Source organism: Melanotaenia boesemani, chromosome 16 (assembly GCF_017639745.1).
Source record: "Melanotaenia boesemani isolate fMelBoe1 chromosome 16, fMelBoe1.pri, whole genome shotgun sequence".
Taxonomy (NCBI): Eukaryota; Metazoa; Chordata; class Actinopteri; order Atheriniformes; family Melanotaeniidae; genus Melanotaenia; species Melanotaenia boesemani.
In genome coordinates, this window is record NC_055697.1 from 8,099,484 (window position 1) to 8,119,702 (window position 20,219).

At 40.0% G+C, this 20,219-nt stretch overlaps 1 protein-coding gene across 2 annotated transcripts in view; it reads left to right on the forward strand.

The window, feature by feature from the left end:
* LOC121655127 (adhesion G protein-coupled receptor A3) overlaps positions 1-20,219 on the forward strand; it is a 204,533-nt gene that overhangs the window by 125,537 nt on the left and 58,777 nt on the right. For both annotated transcript variants that reach the window (XM_042009561.1, XM_042009562.1), the window contains exons 13-14: positions 6,101-6,308; positions 6,711-6,919. In XM_042009561.1, the coding sequence (XP_041865495.1) occupies positions 6,101-6,308; positions 6,711-6,919 (417 nt within the window). The remainder of the gene's footprint in view (positions 1-6,100; positions 6,309-6,710; positions 6,920-20,219) is intronic.

Sequence of the window (20,219 nt, forward strand, 5' to 3'; positions counted from 1 at the left end):
TTTTACCAAACAACAATTTAAATTAATTTGATTTATTCTATTAATATTTGCTGTTTTGTTTTTTTATATTTATTGCATTGCTTCTAGTTTTCAAGCAAACCAAAACATAGTAAATTCTTTACCAACCTGGAATTTAATGTAATGTAAATTTCAGATCATCGATGATATTAAATCTCTTGAGGCTGCTGACAGTTGAAATAAAATTTCATCTTCGCCCCCTCCACTGTGTACAACAACATATTTCCTTGCATATTCTTAATTATACCTAGCCATACAGTTTTATTTCTCCAAGAAAAACTACCACTGTTGTAATGAACTGATAAGTTCTGGTACTTTGCTAAAAGCATATAAAATAGATTTATTAGTCAATATTGAGGGGCTTTTCCACGTCATATCCACAGAGCTTCAGAAGCTATACTAAAACCTTCTCAGCAGTTTCAATGATAAAACTGGAAAAATACTATTTAAGACATGGATGAATTCTTAAGTATGTGCATAGCTGACCATTGCTTACTATTGTGAAGTAAATTTTAAAAATGCAAATCCAGTCAGATGGCAAATTAAGAAAGAACATCTAATGCTGGAGTTACTGCCTCATCTCAGTGCAGATTTATAGTTTTTTTTTTTTTTTTTTTTTTAGTTTCATGATGTCATCCAGAGTAGCTGCAGTTTTCTTTGTATGGCTGTAGAACATGCTCTTAGTTCTTTATTAAACATATATTTGTCTGAATAAAGCTAGATATTTTTGTTGCAAACATCTGTTCCTCTCATTGTTATTATGCAAGATCATCACAGACATTTACATGACTTAACAACATCCTGGCATCATGACGTATACCTTCCAAATTTTTTTTTTTTTTTTTTTAACATAGTTTGACTACAAATGATAAAAAAGTCTCCTCATGATATTGCAGCCCTTTTTCTCTCTTAACCAATTGGGAACTAACCATCAGAAAAACAAAAACAGATTAATTTGAATTGCTGAAAAAATAGCAAATGTAGCTAATTACTCGGATAATTCAGGCTAATGTAGTAATGCTCAAAGTAAATTAATTTGTGTTAATTTACATGTTAAAATGTGTCTTCTGAAATTTCAGACCCTAAGCCTTACTTCCAGCAACAACTCTGCATGCCACTCCTGGAGCACTGTGCCATTGCTATCATTACATTAATTAGAAGACCAGAGTTGGAAACTGTAACAAAGATCTTTGCATGAAAATAATCCCTTCATGCCTCTAACTCAAAATCTTTACCTCATTTAGCTGCAGATCTGGTGATCTGCAAATTATTCATCTCCACCACTTGACTGACTGACCCATTGCTTTATGCTTTCATAAGATGTAATAATGGAATATGTTAGGCAAATATGTTCAAACCTGTAAATCCTGAGAGGAGAAAGGAGAGAGAATAGCACAGACTTTTTGTAGGTGTATGTAAAATGATAAGATGTAAATATTGATCATAATCCATACTCTTGCAGAACTATCCAAAAAGCATTTTGTCTTGTCTGTGAGGTTATTTTCCATAAATTATGGGCCTGTTGTGGCAGATAAATCCACACATCTAATTATAAGCAATTTCATTGGCACAACCTTCCCAAAAAACTTGATAAGCAAAGTGATCAACTAAAATATGTGACTTTGTTGTATAAGTGAATTGACCATTTATGTGAAGTGGACTTGTTTTGTTGTGGATTTGTTTTGTTTTGTTTTTTTTTTCATCATCCCAATGTTACGTAGAAATCTGGGCTTGTAGAAGAAATCCTTCACTGAGTCGTGGTTACTTTTACTTTTGCTAACATTTTGTATTATAAGCTATAATGGTGTAAAAACAAGAGAATGGTGAGACAAACTCTGCTTGGCTACTTAAAGTTTTTCTTGCTAGTAAATATATTTTCACCATGTTGAGATGTTTTTTTGTGTTTCAAGACCAACTCAGGTGAATGTAATCAATCCGATGACTGCGGATTTCTGCTTTGAATTCAGGAGGAGGAACACATCCTGACTACTTTTAGGGTGGGGCTGTACAATTATTTTACATGCTCACTGAGTAACTGATTAAATGAGAAGCTAGCAAGCTATAAGTAGAAGTTAATTGAGGGCTAGCTGGGAATATTTGTTGTTTCCAAGGCCAAGCAAGCAGATGCTAGCTAGTGGAACTGAGCTGCTCTCTGTAGGAGCTTGTGGGACCAAACAAGTGGCCATAAGTCACTGGGGCTTGCTCATGAGTTGAGTAAGTCCATGACAAGGCTAATGGCTGAGCAACTGGCTAGCTGCCAGGGCATGCTAGCTCAGCAGAGGGAGAAGACACTATCCTCCAACTAACTGCTCTTTATAGCTTGAGCTAGCATCACATTTCATGATACGCAGAAGTGTTGTTAGGGAATAACAAATTCAACAATCGTCATTCACTGCATGAAGAAGAAGGTATCAAAAGACAGAAGTTCAAAAGTACAAAAATAATGTTGAGTTTTCAGACACACAGATGAGTTTTTTTTTTTTTTGTTTGATTTTTTGGAGATTTATAACTACTACAGTAGTAGCCTACTTTATAAATGTGAATGTGTTAATATCCTATATAAGATCTGCTCTTCCTTAAGGCTTAGATTTATATTAGTCACCCTGCTGCTGATTTATTAGTGACCTTTCAATCAAACCGCGTCCTCTTTCTATTGCAGCCTCCTGTATGTTTTTATGGAGCCACAAACCTGTGATGTGACACTTTGAACCAGAGCTAACTCAGGAGAGGATAGCTGACGTCTAAAGCACAGCTCATTCTCCCTAAAGAGCCCGATTTGCTGCGTCAAATCTGCTAAAATGCTCCCCGATTTGCCCTACCCAAACCAACACAATAACCTGTGTAGTAAAAACAGACTGCTGTTGGCATGGTAACATGGCTGTGTTTAATTTATCTTGACAAGTATTGCTAACAAGGGTAAAGCATATAAATGCTTAAGAGGAGTGCACCTCTTAAGCTGCAGCCGTGGCAATCAGTTTTGTGGAATCACATTTCCATTGTTCAGAATTTTATTTTTAGGTGGTACAAACATGTTCAAACTGTGACATAAAGCTAATGGTTTATGAAGGTTTGTTCTGAGCAAACTGTGATTTCAGACTCTAAAACATCAAAGCCCAAAACAACCCCCCCTGCAGTTTCCTGATGTCTATCTGCCATTGTGCCTTTGACCATGTCTGCACTGACAGGACTGCCAGTGATTATAACAGAAATTATGCAAATCTCCCATAGTGCTTGTCAGCAGTTCTTGGCTGGAACAGAACACAGGAAGCTGGCCTTTGAGTTAAACTCATTTCCTTCATGTGTAATTATATATATATATATATATGTAGACGTATCTACAAAGGCAAAGAGTTTTTTCTATTTCAAATTTTGAATTTGACTCTCTGGTTTAATATGCTTAAGCCCATTCAATCCTCACAAATCAGGGAGCCATATTTAAGTGTAATGTTTATTCAGTGATTTGGTGGCTGCCCCAGGTCAAACACTGCTGCTGTGTTTTTCCCTGCAGACTGTTTACAGCTTGGTGGTTGTATCAAGCAAGGCTGGGCATAAAGTAACAGGTAGGAGGATGGAGGGAGGTGGACAAGAGGGAACAGCCTGAAATGGGAGGTGACCCCTGACATTCACCTGTAATGCCCTGTGTGAAGAAAGGAATAAGAAAAACGAAACAGAAAAGGGAGAAGGAAACTGATCCTGAGGCAAGCGATGGAGAGGGAGTGTGTGATTGTGGTTACTATGGCTACAGCATGCTGCCCTGTTAGACAGGGAGGGGCTTAGAGGAAGGTCATACAGCTCAGGTACAACTAGCTAAATCAACTCTGAAGTGAGAGGTCTCTGGTGATGTTGGGGTTCAGGAAATGTAGCTGCTTAGGTTGCTCAGGAGGAACATAGATTGTTTCTCCGAGTGGGACCTTGCGTATGCTGTGGCTTGTGGAACACCCTCTGGGCTGTAAATCCCTTTGATACGCCACATTAAAGAGGATAAAAGATGTAAAAAGAGATGAGGAGGCAAGGAGATAAGATTTCTTTTGCGTGTTTGTGCGCTTTGCAAGCATTTCCCCAGGGGATGGAGGTCACCTGCATCTGTATTTACTGTGTGAGAGGAGACTCATCGAATGCCAGGGTCACATTTAACTCTTCCCCAAACCGTCACATTTCAAGCTCAGTCCCTGATGTCTGTATCTTGTGACGTCTTGGAAACAGACTGCCAAGTTTAAGCTGTTCAGAGAAAGGAAATGATGCAACATAAATTTCAAGGCAAAGATGGTCCGTCTTTCTTCCTCCCACCCATAGGCGCTCACACAAACACACACATACACACATTCTGCAGGATGGAAATCAATAGCCTTTCAAGAGTGAGTCAATGCAGAAACAAATAGCAAACAAAGCTGATACTGTAAGATCACTGCTGGCTCCTCGGTCATGGTGACTCTAATGAAAAGAAACTGGGTTTAAGCACGACCCAGCTCTTTGTCACTTGCATGAAATTATTTTCAGGACAACAGAGGAGCCAAGTCATCAGATCAGAACAGCACAAGCTTGTGTATCCGAAGGGTCAAGTTTCTCATCATTATGGCTCCCACATTAAACAAACATCCCATCACTGTCGCCGGCGTGACTCAGATATTTTCCCAACTTCCTCCTCAGTACTGACTTTGTAGCTTTCCCATTAACTATAAGGGCACTTAATGGCCACCCACATTCATCTTGGCTAGAAAGCCTCCCTCCTCTTTAAGCTCAAAGTGCTCATCATCTCACTCTGGAGGGTGACATGATGGAAAGCTGAACAAAACAGACGTCATTAGGAAAGCTAGCCCAGTCGTAACACTATCATCATTTTTATTATGACCATGCATCATCACCTCCTTCGTCATTAGCATTATTCTACATTTGGGTCACTTGCTGAATTAATATAAGGGGTCAGAGTTTTTGTTTCTTCCTCAAAATCTCATCATGCTGCACAAATTTGTTTATTTATTCTATCATCTAAATATGTTACAGTACAAGTTATGTCTGCGAATGTATCTCCTTGTCAACATATCTTTGGAAGTAAAACACAGTTCCTTCTCTGTTTGCACGCTTGAAATACTGATTTCATAAGAGCTGATGCATGAAGGTAAATGTGTGGCTACACGTGTGCTGCAGGTCCTTTATGTTGACATTGCTCCTCTGAAAGCCGTTTAATGATTAAGGTTGTTCTTGGTTTTGTGCAGCCTGTCTCGTTCTGAATGCAGTCTGTCACTGCTCCACACACCCTTGTTTAACATTTCTTCAGGCGTGTCAGGTGCGCCAAAGTTCCTGCAGTTGTTATGCAGATCCAAACGGTTAGGTCTGGTTTTTAAGCTAAGTTTCTTGTAACAGGATGAGCAGAGACAATCGACTGTTAATATTCTGTTTGCATCAGAATGAAAATGATCAGCCTCGGGTCAGAACAGATCAGAGGGAGTGACGATCCTGAACGCAGCTCCTGTGGGAATGGGAGAATGGCTGCACAGGGGGGTTGTTTGGTAGCTTTTTTTTTTTTTTTTTTTTTTTTTTTTTTGCTTACTGCCACAACAATTGAAAACAAGTTAGGACAGAATCAATGTATTTTCACCCCTTGTCAAAGCATCAAAGATGGCGATTACCTGCACTTTGACATTGACAATCCGTCATTCTTTCCTGCCTATCACCAAGGATCCTCGTTTCTCCCTCTTCCTCCCAATTAGTCGTTGTAAAGAAGATAAAGTCTAACCGGTTGTCTCTTTAAATCAAGCTGCAGTGTTGATGTGCCCTCAAGCTGAAATGGTAAGAACCATTTCCACCTCTGCGGCAGGGAGCCGGACCAAATAGGCGCACTAGAGCGCTTCAAACGTGAGACTCGTTTCCTTGGTCATTGTGATTTATGGTCGCCTCCTCTTCTGGAAATAAAACAGTTTAACAACCTTTATGTTTTCTTTTTTTAAATGGGAGTTTTAGTTGTATTTTTCGGCAGATTTTGGAGAAACACTCTTTAATTTTTATTTTCATCTCTCCTTTTTTTCTTGTGTGTGTGTGTGTGTGTCTGTGTGTGTGTGTGTGTGTGTGTGTGTTACATCCGCAGAACTCCGTGGCAGTCGCCTCAATCCATTTACCGCTGGCTGGTACGCCTATCTCCTCTGCGTTGCAATCTGTTGATAACTCCACTTGCAGGCTGCAGTTTATTGTGTTTCGCAATGGGAAACTCTTTCCTTGCACCGGGAATTCGTCAAATCTCGCAGATGATGGGAAGCGTAGGAGTGTTTCAACACCAGTTGCTTTCACCAAATTAGGTAAGAGGAAATCCATTTTTATCATCATGCGTGTGATGTCAGCTGAACAGTCTTACCAACATGGAAAACATGCTTACATCCGCAGACACACGCTGTCCGTCTGTTCTGCGCAACATGTGGATCCGCGCATCAGTACTAAAATAAACCTAAACTCTACTGATGTGTTTATTTGAATTAAAGAAATTGCATCTTATTTAAGTCTTGCGTGGTTTCTATGAGGAATTGTTCGGTTTGATTTCATGAAAGTTATCTACAACACTAGCTGTGGCGTGCACGCAGAAGCGTGTGCGCGCTTGCTTTCTTTTCTTTTTCTTTTTCTTTTTTTATCCTCTTTTTTTGTGCCACAGCACTCTCAGACTTTCCACTTGGTTTCCTTTACTGAATGTGTTGCTTTTCTTGCAGATGGGTGCAGCCGCGCGAGAGTCGTGCACTCCGTTACTATAGCTCTAAGGCACTTCGCACTGGGTGTAGACCCCACCGCAGCCTATTGGGATTTTGACCTGCTGGATGGACACGGTGGCTGGAGGGCAGAGGGCTGCCACATAACTGGCTCCGGGGGCAACACGACCACCATTCATTGCACCCATCATAATAACTTTGCTGTGCTAATGGTGAGTAAGTCTGCTGTGTGGTATCAGTGTCATTCATGTTACCATGACCCCACATAACGTGTTTTCCACTGCTTAGGGCCTATTACGGATCAAATGCAACATTTTTTCTCACCATGGAATATACGGAGTCACGTGTTTTAAGAGGCACATCTTACAGGGACCTTTAAAAGCTTCCTTTTATTGTTGCTCCTCAGCAGAGGGAAAAAGGATGGTCAAATGCGCTATGGAGATTTATTGGCTTTGGAATACGCGCTACGCCAGATTTCTCCTTGTATCCTGGAAAAGAGAAGTTGCGTGTGTTGTATAGTCTGCCACCCATTTTCCAAAAAGCAGCACAGCAGCTGAAATAGAAGTGATGCTCAGGAGAAGGAGCGCCCTGTCAGAAGCTATTCGCCTCCAAGCGCAAGTGCTGTGCTAATTGGTTGCAACCATCTCCGGGAAAAAAATGCTGGACTGCAAAGCTTAGCATCGTTTCATCTTCGTCTCTCAAGTTGATCTTGACGCCGCCGAGATGCCTTCCTCTGACGACGTCTTCGTGTTCAAATTGATTTCATGAGGATATCACCAAAAGCGCAATGGCATCGCATCGCCCAGTCGCTCCTTAGAGCCGCTGCGCCTGGTCCGCTTTTTTGGATGAAACGAAATCCTCCGGATGTTTACCGAAGAGTGGGATTCGTTAGACTGGGAGGTCAGTTCTCAGTAGAGCATGAAAAGTGTTGTGCTTGAGATGTCGGTGTTTTCCGAGTTGCCTTTTTTCCCTCTTCTCCCTCTGCATATTTCATGAAGCCGCCGTTCAGTTCGGTTGATTGTGGAGAAAAGCTGGCTGGGAAAAAAAGCCGCATAGGCTTGGGGAAGACTGGTTTACAGAGGAAAAGCGGCATATGATGAAGGCATGGGGTGCTCAGAGGGGAGAGAGTGGGGCGTCTGTGGGGAATACTAAACTGTTGTCAGATGGAGAGCAGATGTGAGATTGTCATTGTGCATGTTTTTCAGTCGAACACGGGCTTGGGGAGGCGCACCATCAATGGGCACCTTGTGGTAGCCAGAATGAGACTAAAAGACATTATTTTGTCAAATTTCCTAGTAACAGATAAGTGATTTGAACTTCAAGACACGTCCGACAACTATAGGGTTGTCATAGCGATGATGGAAAGCCGTGACGAGAATGTCCACATCACTGTCTTGTGTGAGCGTTTGCGCCGGGGATTGCGCGTCTGCTAATGCAGTCACCACACCCGCCTGGTCTCTGCAGTGCCCGACAAAAGGACCTTTATTTACAGACTTGTGACATCATTCTTCTATTAGTCTCATTTGAAATGATCTATATCGCAATAGTGATCTTTATTTCTGCACAGGGCAGCATCTCCAAGTACTGAACCTGTTGCATAATCTTTTCATGTCAAAGAAGAGGAATTACCAATCACCATCTGAGTGCAAGTTGACCATTTACCACAAGGCGCCTCCATCAGTGAAGCTTTAATTTGTAACTCATGCTGGGATGATATCAAAGCCTCTGATTTTAAGAAAGAAAAATCAGGTTTACAGGTTTCAAAGGCTATATGATAAAAGTAAGACAAAGGTGATGTTTGCTTAAAGTGACAACATAGTGGTCACATCAATTTAACTGTACCATCTGTCTCCTCTCTAAAAGAAACACTGAATTCCTCTCAGCTTTCTGCACCACAAATCCATCTGTGATGTTTAGTAAAGGGCTGAAGGTTAGCACCAATACAGGACAGTTTTGATAGATAAATAAGGCAAAAAAAAAAAAAAAAAAATCAAAATCAAACATATGGGTGGAGGTGTGGTGTTCCTATTTATCCAAACTTTTAAGAGTTCTTTGGGGGTTAGAGTGTGTGTTTATCTTTATGTTTGTGCATACACGTCTTCACATGTAGACCAGGATTGGAATAATACAAATACGCCTTTTGACTTGATTTAAAACAACTTGCATATTTGTTTCCTGGCTGACTCTGGACAGGATGTGCATGGAATAACTCAGCTGTAACAACCTTTATACCATTACTTTTGAAAGTTTATATCTGTAAAAAGGCATCAGTCAGATCCTTACATTAAATATGTTGATACAGATTAAGAAATGGCTTGCCTCTAATTTGAATTTGTAGCTGTTGGAAAGCAGATTTCAGCACCAGGGACAGTTCTCAAGCATTTCTCCTTCTCCCTCCTTCTGAAGCGCTTCCTCCTCCCCCCACCTGCCTCTTGCAGGCCTGTCTCAGTCTGAAGGGAGGGCTGACTCACTCGTTTACAGCAATGCAGCTTCATCATTTGTCTTCATCACAGTGACAAGCCTAAACCTCACACCCCAACCACTTTTGAACCCCTCTGCAAAAGACACCCTTCCTTCCTGCAGCCGCACTCTGTGCTGTTTACTGTGTTGGAGGTAGCTCGGTTCGTTTATTTATTAAAGTATTTACTCATGTGGTAATTTCAGCGAAGGAGTTCCTGCATTCTCCTGCTGCAGACTGTTTAAAATGCAGGAGCAGACCTTTTAGAGGGAAATGCATACATGGTGTGTGTGGTTGGCTTTTGTAAGTATCCAATCATAACCAAGGCCCCAAGGCCATGGCCCAATAAGTGAGGACCTGTTCAGAGATGTATTCCTATACATTGTGCTGAATATGATAAAAATGTGAAATTACATTTATTCTCTGAAACATCAGGATCTTTTTGCAGTGGTTCTGTATCACAGTTATAATCAAACAGGTGAACTGTTGAGTCTTATACAGCAGCCATGCAAGGGTAGAGAAGGCTAACTCAGATGTTTTTCAAGGAAAAGTAAAGAGGAATAGAATGTTTGTACTGATGCTAACCTTGTAACTTACTAAGATGGAGAAAGTTATACTTATTTTGCATTACAGAAAGTCTGGTATACTAGCGCTTTATACTGTCTTTCCCAAGTCGTTGAGCTTGGTTGCAATTTGTGGTTAGGAAGTTATAGAAACAGGATCTCCTAGATATTTTTTTCAGATGTATGCATCTTTTTAAACTTGTATGGATTAATCTATTAGAAAGATCCAGCTGAATAAACTTGTTAAAAATCTTCCCTGATGATATACATCCTTGCTTTTTTGGAAGAGGTTAAAAGTTAGACATATCAGGGGACCTCATGATGGATCCTCAGCAGTGTGGTGCATTTTATGAGCTCAATTTATGTTTTTAAACCAATATTTTCTGTGGATTACTCCCATTTTGAGGGTCATAATGGCAGGAGATCATTCCAGCTGACACTGGGCAGGAGATGAGGTCCCAACCTTGGAGAGGTTGCCAGTCCATCACAAAGTCAATAGACAATTTACACTCACATTTACAAGTTAGGATAAAAGTTGCTCTAAATTTAGACATTAAGTGACTTTAACTTCACAGCCTCCCATTTTGAAGCACTTATATGAACAAATTACACAGACAAAGAGAGGAAATAGATGTTTATAACCCAAATCTTCTAAATCTCGTCATTGTGAGCTGTGTGGTTTCAGCAACATGATTCTCCTTTTAAAACAGCCAACAGGCCTAAACTTACTTATCTCTGCTGTTGCACCTCCATCTTAAACCAAACCAACCAAGATAAGACCCCATCCTGATAAATTAGCTCTCAATGGCTACTTCCTCTACAGGCTCATTACCAGAGTGGCATTCTTGCTGACTTCTATTGGTCACCGCCAGGTCCTGTCTCACATACAGAGAAACAAAATACCTGTATGTCAGAGCAATTATCAGAAACCCTCCATCATACAAATATATATTTCTGCCTGGATTATTATCATTGCCTCTTAAATAATAACATGTATGTGCTTTGTCAAAGAGACATAAACTGATTGCATATGAAGAAACAAACATCATCTAGAGCCAGTTGTTTATTGATATTAAGTCCATATTTGCTGTTTTTCCTTTAGCACTAATGGCTAATACACATGTACTGTAAATTGTGATGAATACAAGTTGCTAAATCTGCTTCCCTGCAGTGCTGAGAACTTCTATAGTTCAAAAACAACATTTTCTTGTTTGTGGCCCATTTTATCCGTCTATTTCTCTGCATATAACATTCTCAAAGTTGCATGTCCTCATTAGTCCTTTGTCCACATCTGTGCTCGGGGCCGACATGGTGAGACAACAAGTCAGCTTTCATCGTTCGCCCACAAGCAAACACCAGCTCCAGCATGCTTAACTTTATCCTCACATCATGAACTTCCCTATCTCAGAAACATTTTCATGCTAACAGAGCTTTGGTGTGTTTTAGGAGATGAGGGGATTTGCGGCGATAACGACGATGACCTGTTTAGATATGTTTGGTGTCTCTCAGCACTGTGTTGGCATTTTCTGTTGGTGGGAGGGGAAGAGAGAATACATGATGACAGCCTGTGATATCAACAGAGGCGGGGTGATGCCTTGTGGTTGTGTTAGATGATAGTGGATTTAAAAAGGTTTATGAGAGAAGAACTGGGTATTGTACATTATCCACCCGTTCCCTCTGAAGAACTTTTTTAATACATATACAATAGGGTTGCATATGAAATAGGCTACATTTGAAGTTTACTGATGGAAAAACATATATAATGGGTAAGATCTTCAGAGATTAAGACCATTTTATAGACTAAACATTTTTCTGCTTAAGTAGTGGAGCACTGAAGATAGTAAAGAGCAGTTTTGCTGAAAGCTATGCTTCTATATTTTGATAGAAACATGCTTTTTCGCCCTCTTACAGCGAGTTAAAAGCACACTTGGTTATTTTGAAGTGGGCTTGTGTAAAATACTAGTTGGTATCTTACCTCCAGTGTAGTTCAAAGAATCAGGGTGGAATTGTAAAGATTAAAACCATGATAATTTAGCAGTAAAAACAGCCTTGACTTATTTTTAAGTTCCGAGAGAAATGGCTCAGAGGGCTCGTTTCTGCTGAAAAAGACTTCTGACCCTAGAAGCCGCTATTCAGTCGGGCGAGAACATCTTCATTGAGCCGTTTAGCAAGAACTTTTTGTTCAATTTGAAGATGCTGCAAACCCGACTGTGCTAGTTGCAAATGTTTTAAATGCGCCACAGTTTTACTTGTATTAGGGAAAGCATAGCTAACGCTGTGCTGTGAAATAAGCCCAACACGATCAACAAGCTGCAACGTACGAGCAGAACAACCAGAGTATGGAGATTCCCACATATTCCTTCACCTTCTTCATGTCATTCACATTGTCATGCATAATGTTACAGCAGTTTAGATAGCAGACTTCCAGAACTTTCCTGGCCAGAATGATGAATTAGAGCAACTTTTCTTTGGACTAATTCCTTAAGTCTACTGGAACATTATGACTAATGCTTCAGGAATGTCTGTGGCAATATTTTCTCTTCCCTCCGTAGCCGAACAACGTTTTACCCTGGAAACATTGGCTGTACACATATTTCGTGTTGTTGTCTTGCTTTTTTCCAGACTAAAAGTATATCCAAATTAGTGACATGCTACTTTAGCAAAGGCAGCTCCTTCCCCCACAGATTTGTCATTGTAGTTGTTTGGTAAAACTGCGTATGAACTGGAAAAAAAACAAAATCATATATAATTATTTATATATATATATATGAGTTTTAATGGAAATATTTTATGAACTGATTATACATCAACATATTTTGTTTGGCTTAAACCTGCATAATACATATCATTATGGGACCACAAAATAACGGGACCACAAAAGCTCCTTCTGTGGATCATGAGGTGGATCAGGGAAGTCAGCCCAGTATCCGATCCTTGATTCATGTCAATGTCAGAGCCCGATACCAGTATTGATTTGGATTGGTCCCAACCCTAGCTCAAACTTTAAAAAAAAAATGTTATTGTATTTCAAGTTAACACATGGTTTTCTTAACTGAGTAATGTGATTTAATGCACCCTGCATCAATTATAAGACAGTAAAAATGAGTATAAAATCTGGAAAATCACATATACCACCATTTAGATCTTTGCTAAAGTAAAGATCTCCAATAAGCTATCTAACAAGACGGATACAAGTTCTGACAGACTAAACTGATCAGTATCAGGATACTTTGTCTTGCCACCATATAGCAGTGGTACATGGCAACCTGGGTGTACCCAAGTTGAGTAAAAAAAAAAACAAGTTGTCAAATAGATGCAATTTGTACATACACATCATGCTTTGAGATGTTTTAGATGACAACACTCTTCTTTCCCTAATTGCTAGTTTAGCTCCCATGACCAAATTTCTCCCTGATTCGCCAACGTGAGAGCGTGCTGACGGCTCTCTACTGCAAGTCACTGGCTACTGTTTAAACAACTCAAATAAAAAACAAGATATTCCCTTAAAAGAATAACTATCCTGTGTATAATTACACAAGTAAGTAGTAGCATAGTCATCCATAAATCTATAAACATGTGTTTACACCTTTTTTGTGTAGTGTAACTTAAGAGTATACAAAATGTTTGTAAAGGGCTTTCAATTGTTAGATGGACTTTGCCACTTGTTGCCTTATTAAATCAGCTGTTTTCCCCTTTATTTCCAGGGTATTTCTTGTGTGCAAACTAAGACAAGCTAGCACGATGGAGTCTTAACTAACACTACTGGACAGATTTGTCAGTACAAGCAATCTTCTTATCTAATGTTTGGTGTAATAGGCAGTTAGCATATTTCCAAGGTAGCGTCCTTTAATCATATTTATGCTTTAATATAATGATATGGTTATTGGTAAACCCATGATGTTGCTCACTAAAGACGTACTAGGCCACAACTTACAGAAAGTACAACTTAATTTTACAGCATATCAGAAATGCATAGAGTTTGTTCATGTTGTTGTCATGCTTTGTGAAATGTATGCAGCTTATGCTAATCCTTAGAGTAAATGCTAAATATTTGGAGCCCTGTAAGCATCAGTTACCTTTCACCCTTCACCTCGCCTGTACTGGCTCCAAATGTAGCTCATGACAGACGAGCGCTAATCCATGTGAGAAGGCAGCCGTGCAGCAACCAAACCGTCAGCTGACGTAACCACCTACACTGAGGATTGGTTTTGTGCTACACTGTGTGAACTTACTGCACAGAAATTAGGTTTGGATTTGGTTAATATTTGATAAATGCACACATGTTTCATTTAAAAGCATTAACTAAAATTGACGTTAGCCATGGCTACTTTAACCCACGAGGACTGTTGTGTGTGTGTGTGTGTGTGTGTGTGTGTGTGTGTCCATGTGTGCTCATTCCAGTCACAGCATCACTGCAGACTCTTTATGTTACTATTGCTCTGATTTAACCTCCGTGTTTACTGACTGCAGAGTGCTGATTTGCTTTAGTGTGAAAGAAGAAGGGGACTGGCTCATGCAGCTCTCAGAGCAGAATATTGTTGGCCAATAACCTGACATGTGATGCAGATTGTTTAATCCCTGACTAATGAGTTCAAAGCTCACTGACTACTGTTTATCTCAGACATTAACAGTTTTGCTCTGGCATTGCTGGAGTAAGCCACCGCTTCCTATTGGCACTTTTCTCTGATGCTTTGCATTTAGCATCTATTTAAAATGCTGTGTATATCTTTCTTTTAGCTTGGATACAAACTGCATTGCTTTAACCTATTGTGATTCAAATTATGTATGCTCCTCAGCTAAGAGTATGAAAGATTATAATAACGCTGCTGCCAGCAGAAGGGATTATTGCACCTAATGCGTTTGTGAATGTGTTAAGAAAGTTAATGGGCTATTCGGTGGTCTCATAGTTTTGATGTTGTTTATATGCAGTCACTGATTAATTGGCAGCCAAAACTATGTTAAGGTTTTATACACAAGCAAACCACTTGCTTGAAATGTTAAACAGTCCTTTCCGAGGAGCCGGCTTCATATAAGATAATGATCTAGTTGCATTTTGAAAATCTTTCCAAGTCAATCATTTTGACACATAATTCTCAAGCAATCCAATATGAGTAACCGTTTTTATTTTTGATGGCTTTGTGTTGACTTGCATACATCTGCTGCACAGCTACGCTTAGTCACAAATGATTAAAATGAAAGCAAAGCTGCTTGTCATTTTACATGTGATGGTGACCATCTGACATACATGATTCATCTACAAGAACTGTGTTGGTACACACAGTCATCACCAAACAGTGGGAAAAAAACAAGGAAGTTTTCACATCATAATATGGCATTTGATCTGAAACCCCCCATGCCCAATATCCCCCACCCCCCCTTTTCCACCAGCTGTTCCTTAGTCAACAATGCGACCCTCTTTGAACCCCAGAGACTGCTTGGTAGAAATGAGGGCATGCAGTGTAAACAGCCTGTCTCCATCTCTATCTTTCTCTTTCTTGCCCTCTGCCTCTGTTTGGGTTTTTGTCACTGGCTTCCAGTTGGGTTGCTGTTAGTGCTTTGCCTTTAACTAAACTGGACAGCATCTCATTTGCACAATGCTGTGCAGTCCAGACAAACACATTAAGAGAATATTTTTTAGCCTGTGTACAAGCAATTTGTTCCTGTGGCTGCTGGACATTTTTTTCTGGCTGGTTGTTTGCATGTCCACTTCTATGTCAGCCAAGACAGTGGTTTCTGGAGTCCCCTCACCCCTCCCCGACTTCTTCGTTTAACTGCTGCCAAGCTCTTATTAGCCAGTGCATCACCACTAAAATAGAAAAGGCCAGGGGCTAGAGGTTGCAGCCATGTTCATGATAGATGTAAAAATTAAACTCTTGTGTGGAGTTGTTTCGTGATCATCATGGTCTGTGACATTTGACCTTGAGTTCTTATCCCTTTATGAATGTTCATTCTCTTCCCAGCATTGAAGCATACAGTCATGCCTTGCAGTTGCATCTGGGGTGTAAAGCTGCTGCTGGCTCCAAGGCTTTTAATTAGGCAGCAGCTATTGATGCAATGTGGTCCTGTTTGCATTCCTAGGAGGTAGATAAGGACAGCAGAAAATAAGACTTGTTTATTTGAAGGGGGGACAATAATTTGACAGGAGAAGGCGTCTGTTTTTTGGCAAGGTCTGCTGAGAACTTTTAGTCATACATCTTACAATTTAGATTTTTTTTTTTTTTTTGTCAGAATGATAGAAAAAATTGAGAAACTCACAGTTGTATGATGTATATTGGCTTAAAGTGTACACAGCTTTCATTTCACTGTATTCAATGAAGGGTTTTTGACAGAGTAGTTGAAAAGTGGGACCAGAAGCCGTTTGATGGACAGGTGTGAGATGTTCCTTAGTTATCTCTTCACCAATTAAGCAAGAAGCAGCTCTCGAGTTAATCCAAGTGTGGCATTTGCATTTGGAAGCTATATTCTCAGGGAAAAAAAAACCTCACTGTTGGGTCTGGATATGCAAAATAGATGACAGCAGTGGATAATTGCAGGATCTTTTTGGTTATATATATTTTTTTAAAAAGCCTTTGCTATATCCATTCAAGGGAAGAACAGCCTCCTGGAGGCAGGCACATCATTAGCCAAGTCGTCTAAAAGAACCAACTTCACAAGAGCAGATAAAAAGGGATCACCACAAGGTTCATACCCTCAAAAACTAGATTAACCTGTTTTGAAATGCCAGGGATAAAAAAGACTAATACAGTTTAGAAACATAATCTGTAACACGCATGGAGGCAGTGTGATAGTATGAGCATGCATGACATCTAATGGCACTGAGTTATGATTGTTTAGTGATGTTGAAGTCTGTGGATACACTAGCGGCCCAAATTCATCAAAATGCAGCAAAGCTCCAACCCTTAGGAGCTTCAGTAGAAGGACCCAAAATGCACAGAGAAGGCAACAGGATTGTTTAAGGGGAAATAATAAAGTATACTAAGTGGTTTTAGTGTCATTTATCTGCTCTCAAACTGGTGGAGCCGCATTTCACTTTCCTTATCCAAATCAAAGGCAGATAGATCCACAAACTAACAGCTGAAGATAGACAGCATATCACCAGAGGAGGGTCTAAAAGATTTTGATAGGGGGTCCTGGATAAATCGTGAATGTGTCATACATGTAAGTGAGACCTTCTGAGAAAAGGGTCTGGATTTTAAGTAACAATTAGCGGATTATTTCAACTAAAGTTGTAATCTAATGTAAATGCGAAGCAAAATATGTAGAACAGCCAGTATTTTTTATTAATCAACAGTTCTTTACTAATCAAGATCACATTATATGGCACATTTATACTTAATTGATAACAAAAAGCTTGTTTTGAACCAGTCACCAGTGAATCAGCATTTCTTCAGCATTGTTGTCACACCTCAGAGTTTTATGACTTTTACAACCTCTTTATAAGAAGTAAACAGATTGAACAGACAAGTATTATCACCCATGTAGGCAGGATGATGCTACATCATGATGCAGTGCTGGTAGTGCTGATACAGAGCAACATATAAAAGAACATAAACTTCATTCACTTGTACTTGAGCATCTCCAATTTACCCAAGTAAAAGTCAGTTTACATTTAATGTTTGTTAGAATTTGATTGTCTATTCTTATGCTGGCTCCTTGGGGGCCAGTCAGATTTGAATGATTCCTAAAACAATATTGAAAAAAATAAATTAGTCCAACTAGCATTTAGCCCTGGAAATAAAGGGTTCAGAGCTACAATCTATAGTTTTACACAGGAATGTTTTCTATGGCTACAGTAGAACTACTGAGGGGTTAGCTTTGCTAGCTGTTCATTGTCTGTTTTTTGCTTCATTTTCAATCAGGGGTCATCACCTGTTATATCACCTCCTGCTGATAAGTGGGGACAGACATTTCCACAGACAGAGCAATTCAATCATGCTTTTGCCCTCCTTTCATGCCCTCTGACAGAACACATTAAGAAGTGCTGAAAGCCATACATTAACCGCTTGGAGCAACCTTAAAGGACAAAGCCGGTGACATTCAGTTCTTCCATTTTGTCTGTGAAGTGAAATTTGTCTTTGATCTCAAAAGATTTCATCATTCACTAACATTACGGTAGCTTTATCTCTCAGCTCGGGACAAAGGTTAGAGTATCAAGTTAAATACAAATTGATGTATAACCCAGTATCATTATGCAAATGCAGTAAGTGCAACAGTTGGTCTCAGATGCATGTGTGGATGTTTCCAGGTGTATCTGCTATTTGGTTCATGAAGGAGCAAAGGTACAGACAATAACTGAATATCAAGCAGAGGGTGCAGTGGCTGGTAAATTCAATCTGGAGTTACTTTGAAGCAGCAGAGTGGCATTTGAATCTGATATAATAAAAGTAAATACAATGGACAGTCATGTTTAATGTCAATGTATGTGTGTTCAGATGTGCGCAGGATAAATGAAGTGAGGGAAAAGCTTTTAGTACAGAATAAAGCAGCAACATGTACCCTATGAATTACTTATACTCATTTATATATTCATTTTCCTCCCACAATCACAGCAAACATGAGTTTCTGTGCTAATTTAAACACTGCCTCTCTCTGGAGAGATTTAGACAGTTTTATTTACATTATTCTCTAAATGACCAGGATTTTAAATATATTCCGCTTTCTGGATGTGATGGTGTTTTGCTTCAAACATGGTTTAAAGAGACAAATTCTCCAAAACACCAAGAATTTACTATGCACTGCTTCATTTGAATTATCCTACCTCCTGTGTGCATTTCCCCTCCCACCTGTATGGTATGTGCTCTATGCTTGGCAGATGTGCAAAACAAACGTCAGTATCAACAGTTAGAGTGCTGCTTGCTGCTTTAGTTTCACCAAAAAAAAAAAAAGGTCATCAGAGGACTTCACAGGCTCAAGACCAAGCAACCAGGTAAAGCTCCTCAAATAACTTCAATCCTACCACACTCCTGATAAAAGAAGCCCTCTAATGACATCTAATGATAGTATCCAGTGAAATGACTCTAATCAAATAAGTCTGGGATGGTTCCAATATTATTCCAAGATCCCAGCTTGGCGGGCTCAGTGGGTAATTAGGAAAAGTGTCAGGATAGTTTAAACAGAGATTAAGCTTTTCTGTGTCACAGCAGAGCAACACAGTGTGGGGTTCTTTTACAAAGGAAAACATTTCCAATTGAGTTGATGTGCTGTGGGTTTTCAGATGGGAACATGTGTGGAAGATCATATACGAATGCTACAGCCATGCACAGTCCTTTTGTATTGCTGTGTCTCAACCTCAAATCTCAGTCAAAAACCCCTTCTCTGAAATCCCATTTCCAGCGGGTGAGCGATACACTCTGGTATCAAAGGTGAAAGCTAATCTGGATGCTGAAATTCTCTCCTCTTTCACTGTCCTGACCCTTTGCCTTTGCCTTTCAAATGGCCCTAACGAGATGCAAACATGTAAATTGCCAGCAGCAGTGATGGAGCATTCACTTAGGTCTAAATGGCACAGATAGCACAACTGTCAGATGGCAAAATGGAACTGGGCTGAGATCACCACAAGCAATCTGTAATCAGAAGTGGGAGAAAATTGCATTGCGGTGGTGGGATACAAGGAGAGGAGAAAAATACTGAGGGAGAGATAGTCAGACATACAGTACCTTCCTAGGCTGAAAGGCTCATGATTTACCTATTTGTCCTTCTCCCTCTATCAGTCTGTGGTTTTTGTCCATATAATGCCATCATTCTTCATCTCCTCATTTCCCCCATAACTGTTTTTCAATGTTGTCCCTGCTACAAGCGGTTTAACTTTAAATACATCACATAATATATTCTTCATGCATTCAGTCTTTCCACAGCTGACTGCATTCATTCACCCCTTTCTCTCTCAGCACCCCTGTCTCAGGGGCTAAACGCTGCCACAGTTTGAGTGTGTGGCATCAATAGTGCGGCAATAGTGGCTTTCACTTCCTGACAGCAGCGAGCAGCATCATGACAAGACCATTCATTTTCATAAGGCTTTTGTTTCCATTCCTTAGGGAGATGATGGCAAAACCCCTGTACCTGCAAATATGTAATTTATTCCATAAGAAGATGTGGAAACAAGGTGGTTTCTATGGCGATAGCAATAGAGTCATCAAGCGCCTAGCATTACATGGCTGTTTTTATGTAGTGAGCCAGTGTTCAAAAGGGCAGTTAGAGGTTTGTAGTGGAGAAAGGGAAAGAGTGCTTAAAAATGGTGGCAAGCAACAGACGTGTTTGTGAGGGATCTATATAAATGTGGTGGACATGCACAGCTGAGAACCACACAGGTACTTACCAGCTGAGACCTCCATGGACAGAGAGTGGTGCATTTTATTTGCATTGTGCTGCATACAGAGGTCAGGTTTCCAGTGCATCTTTAAGTAACAGAGCTCAACCTGCGGAGCCTTGACCTGCTCCCATCTCTTGTTGAGAGGAAAACAGTATGTTTTCAGTCGGCGTATCGACCTGGCA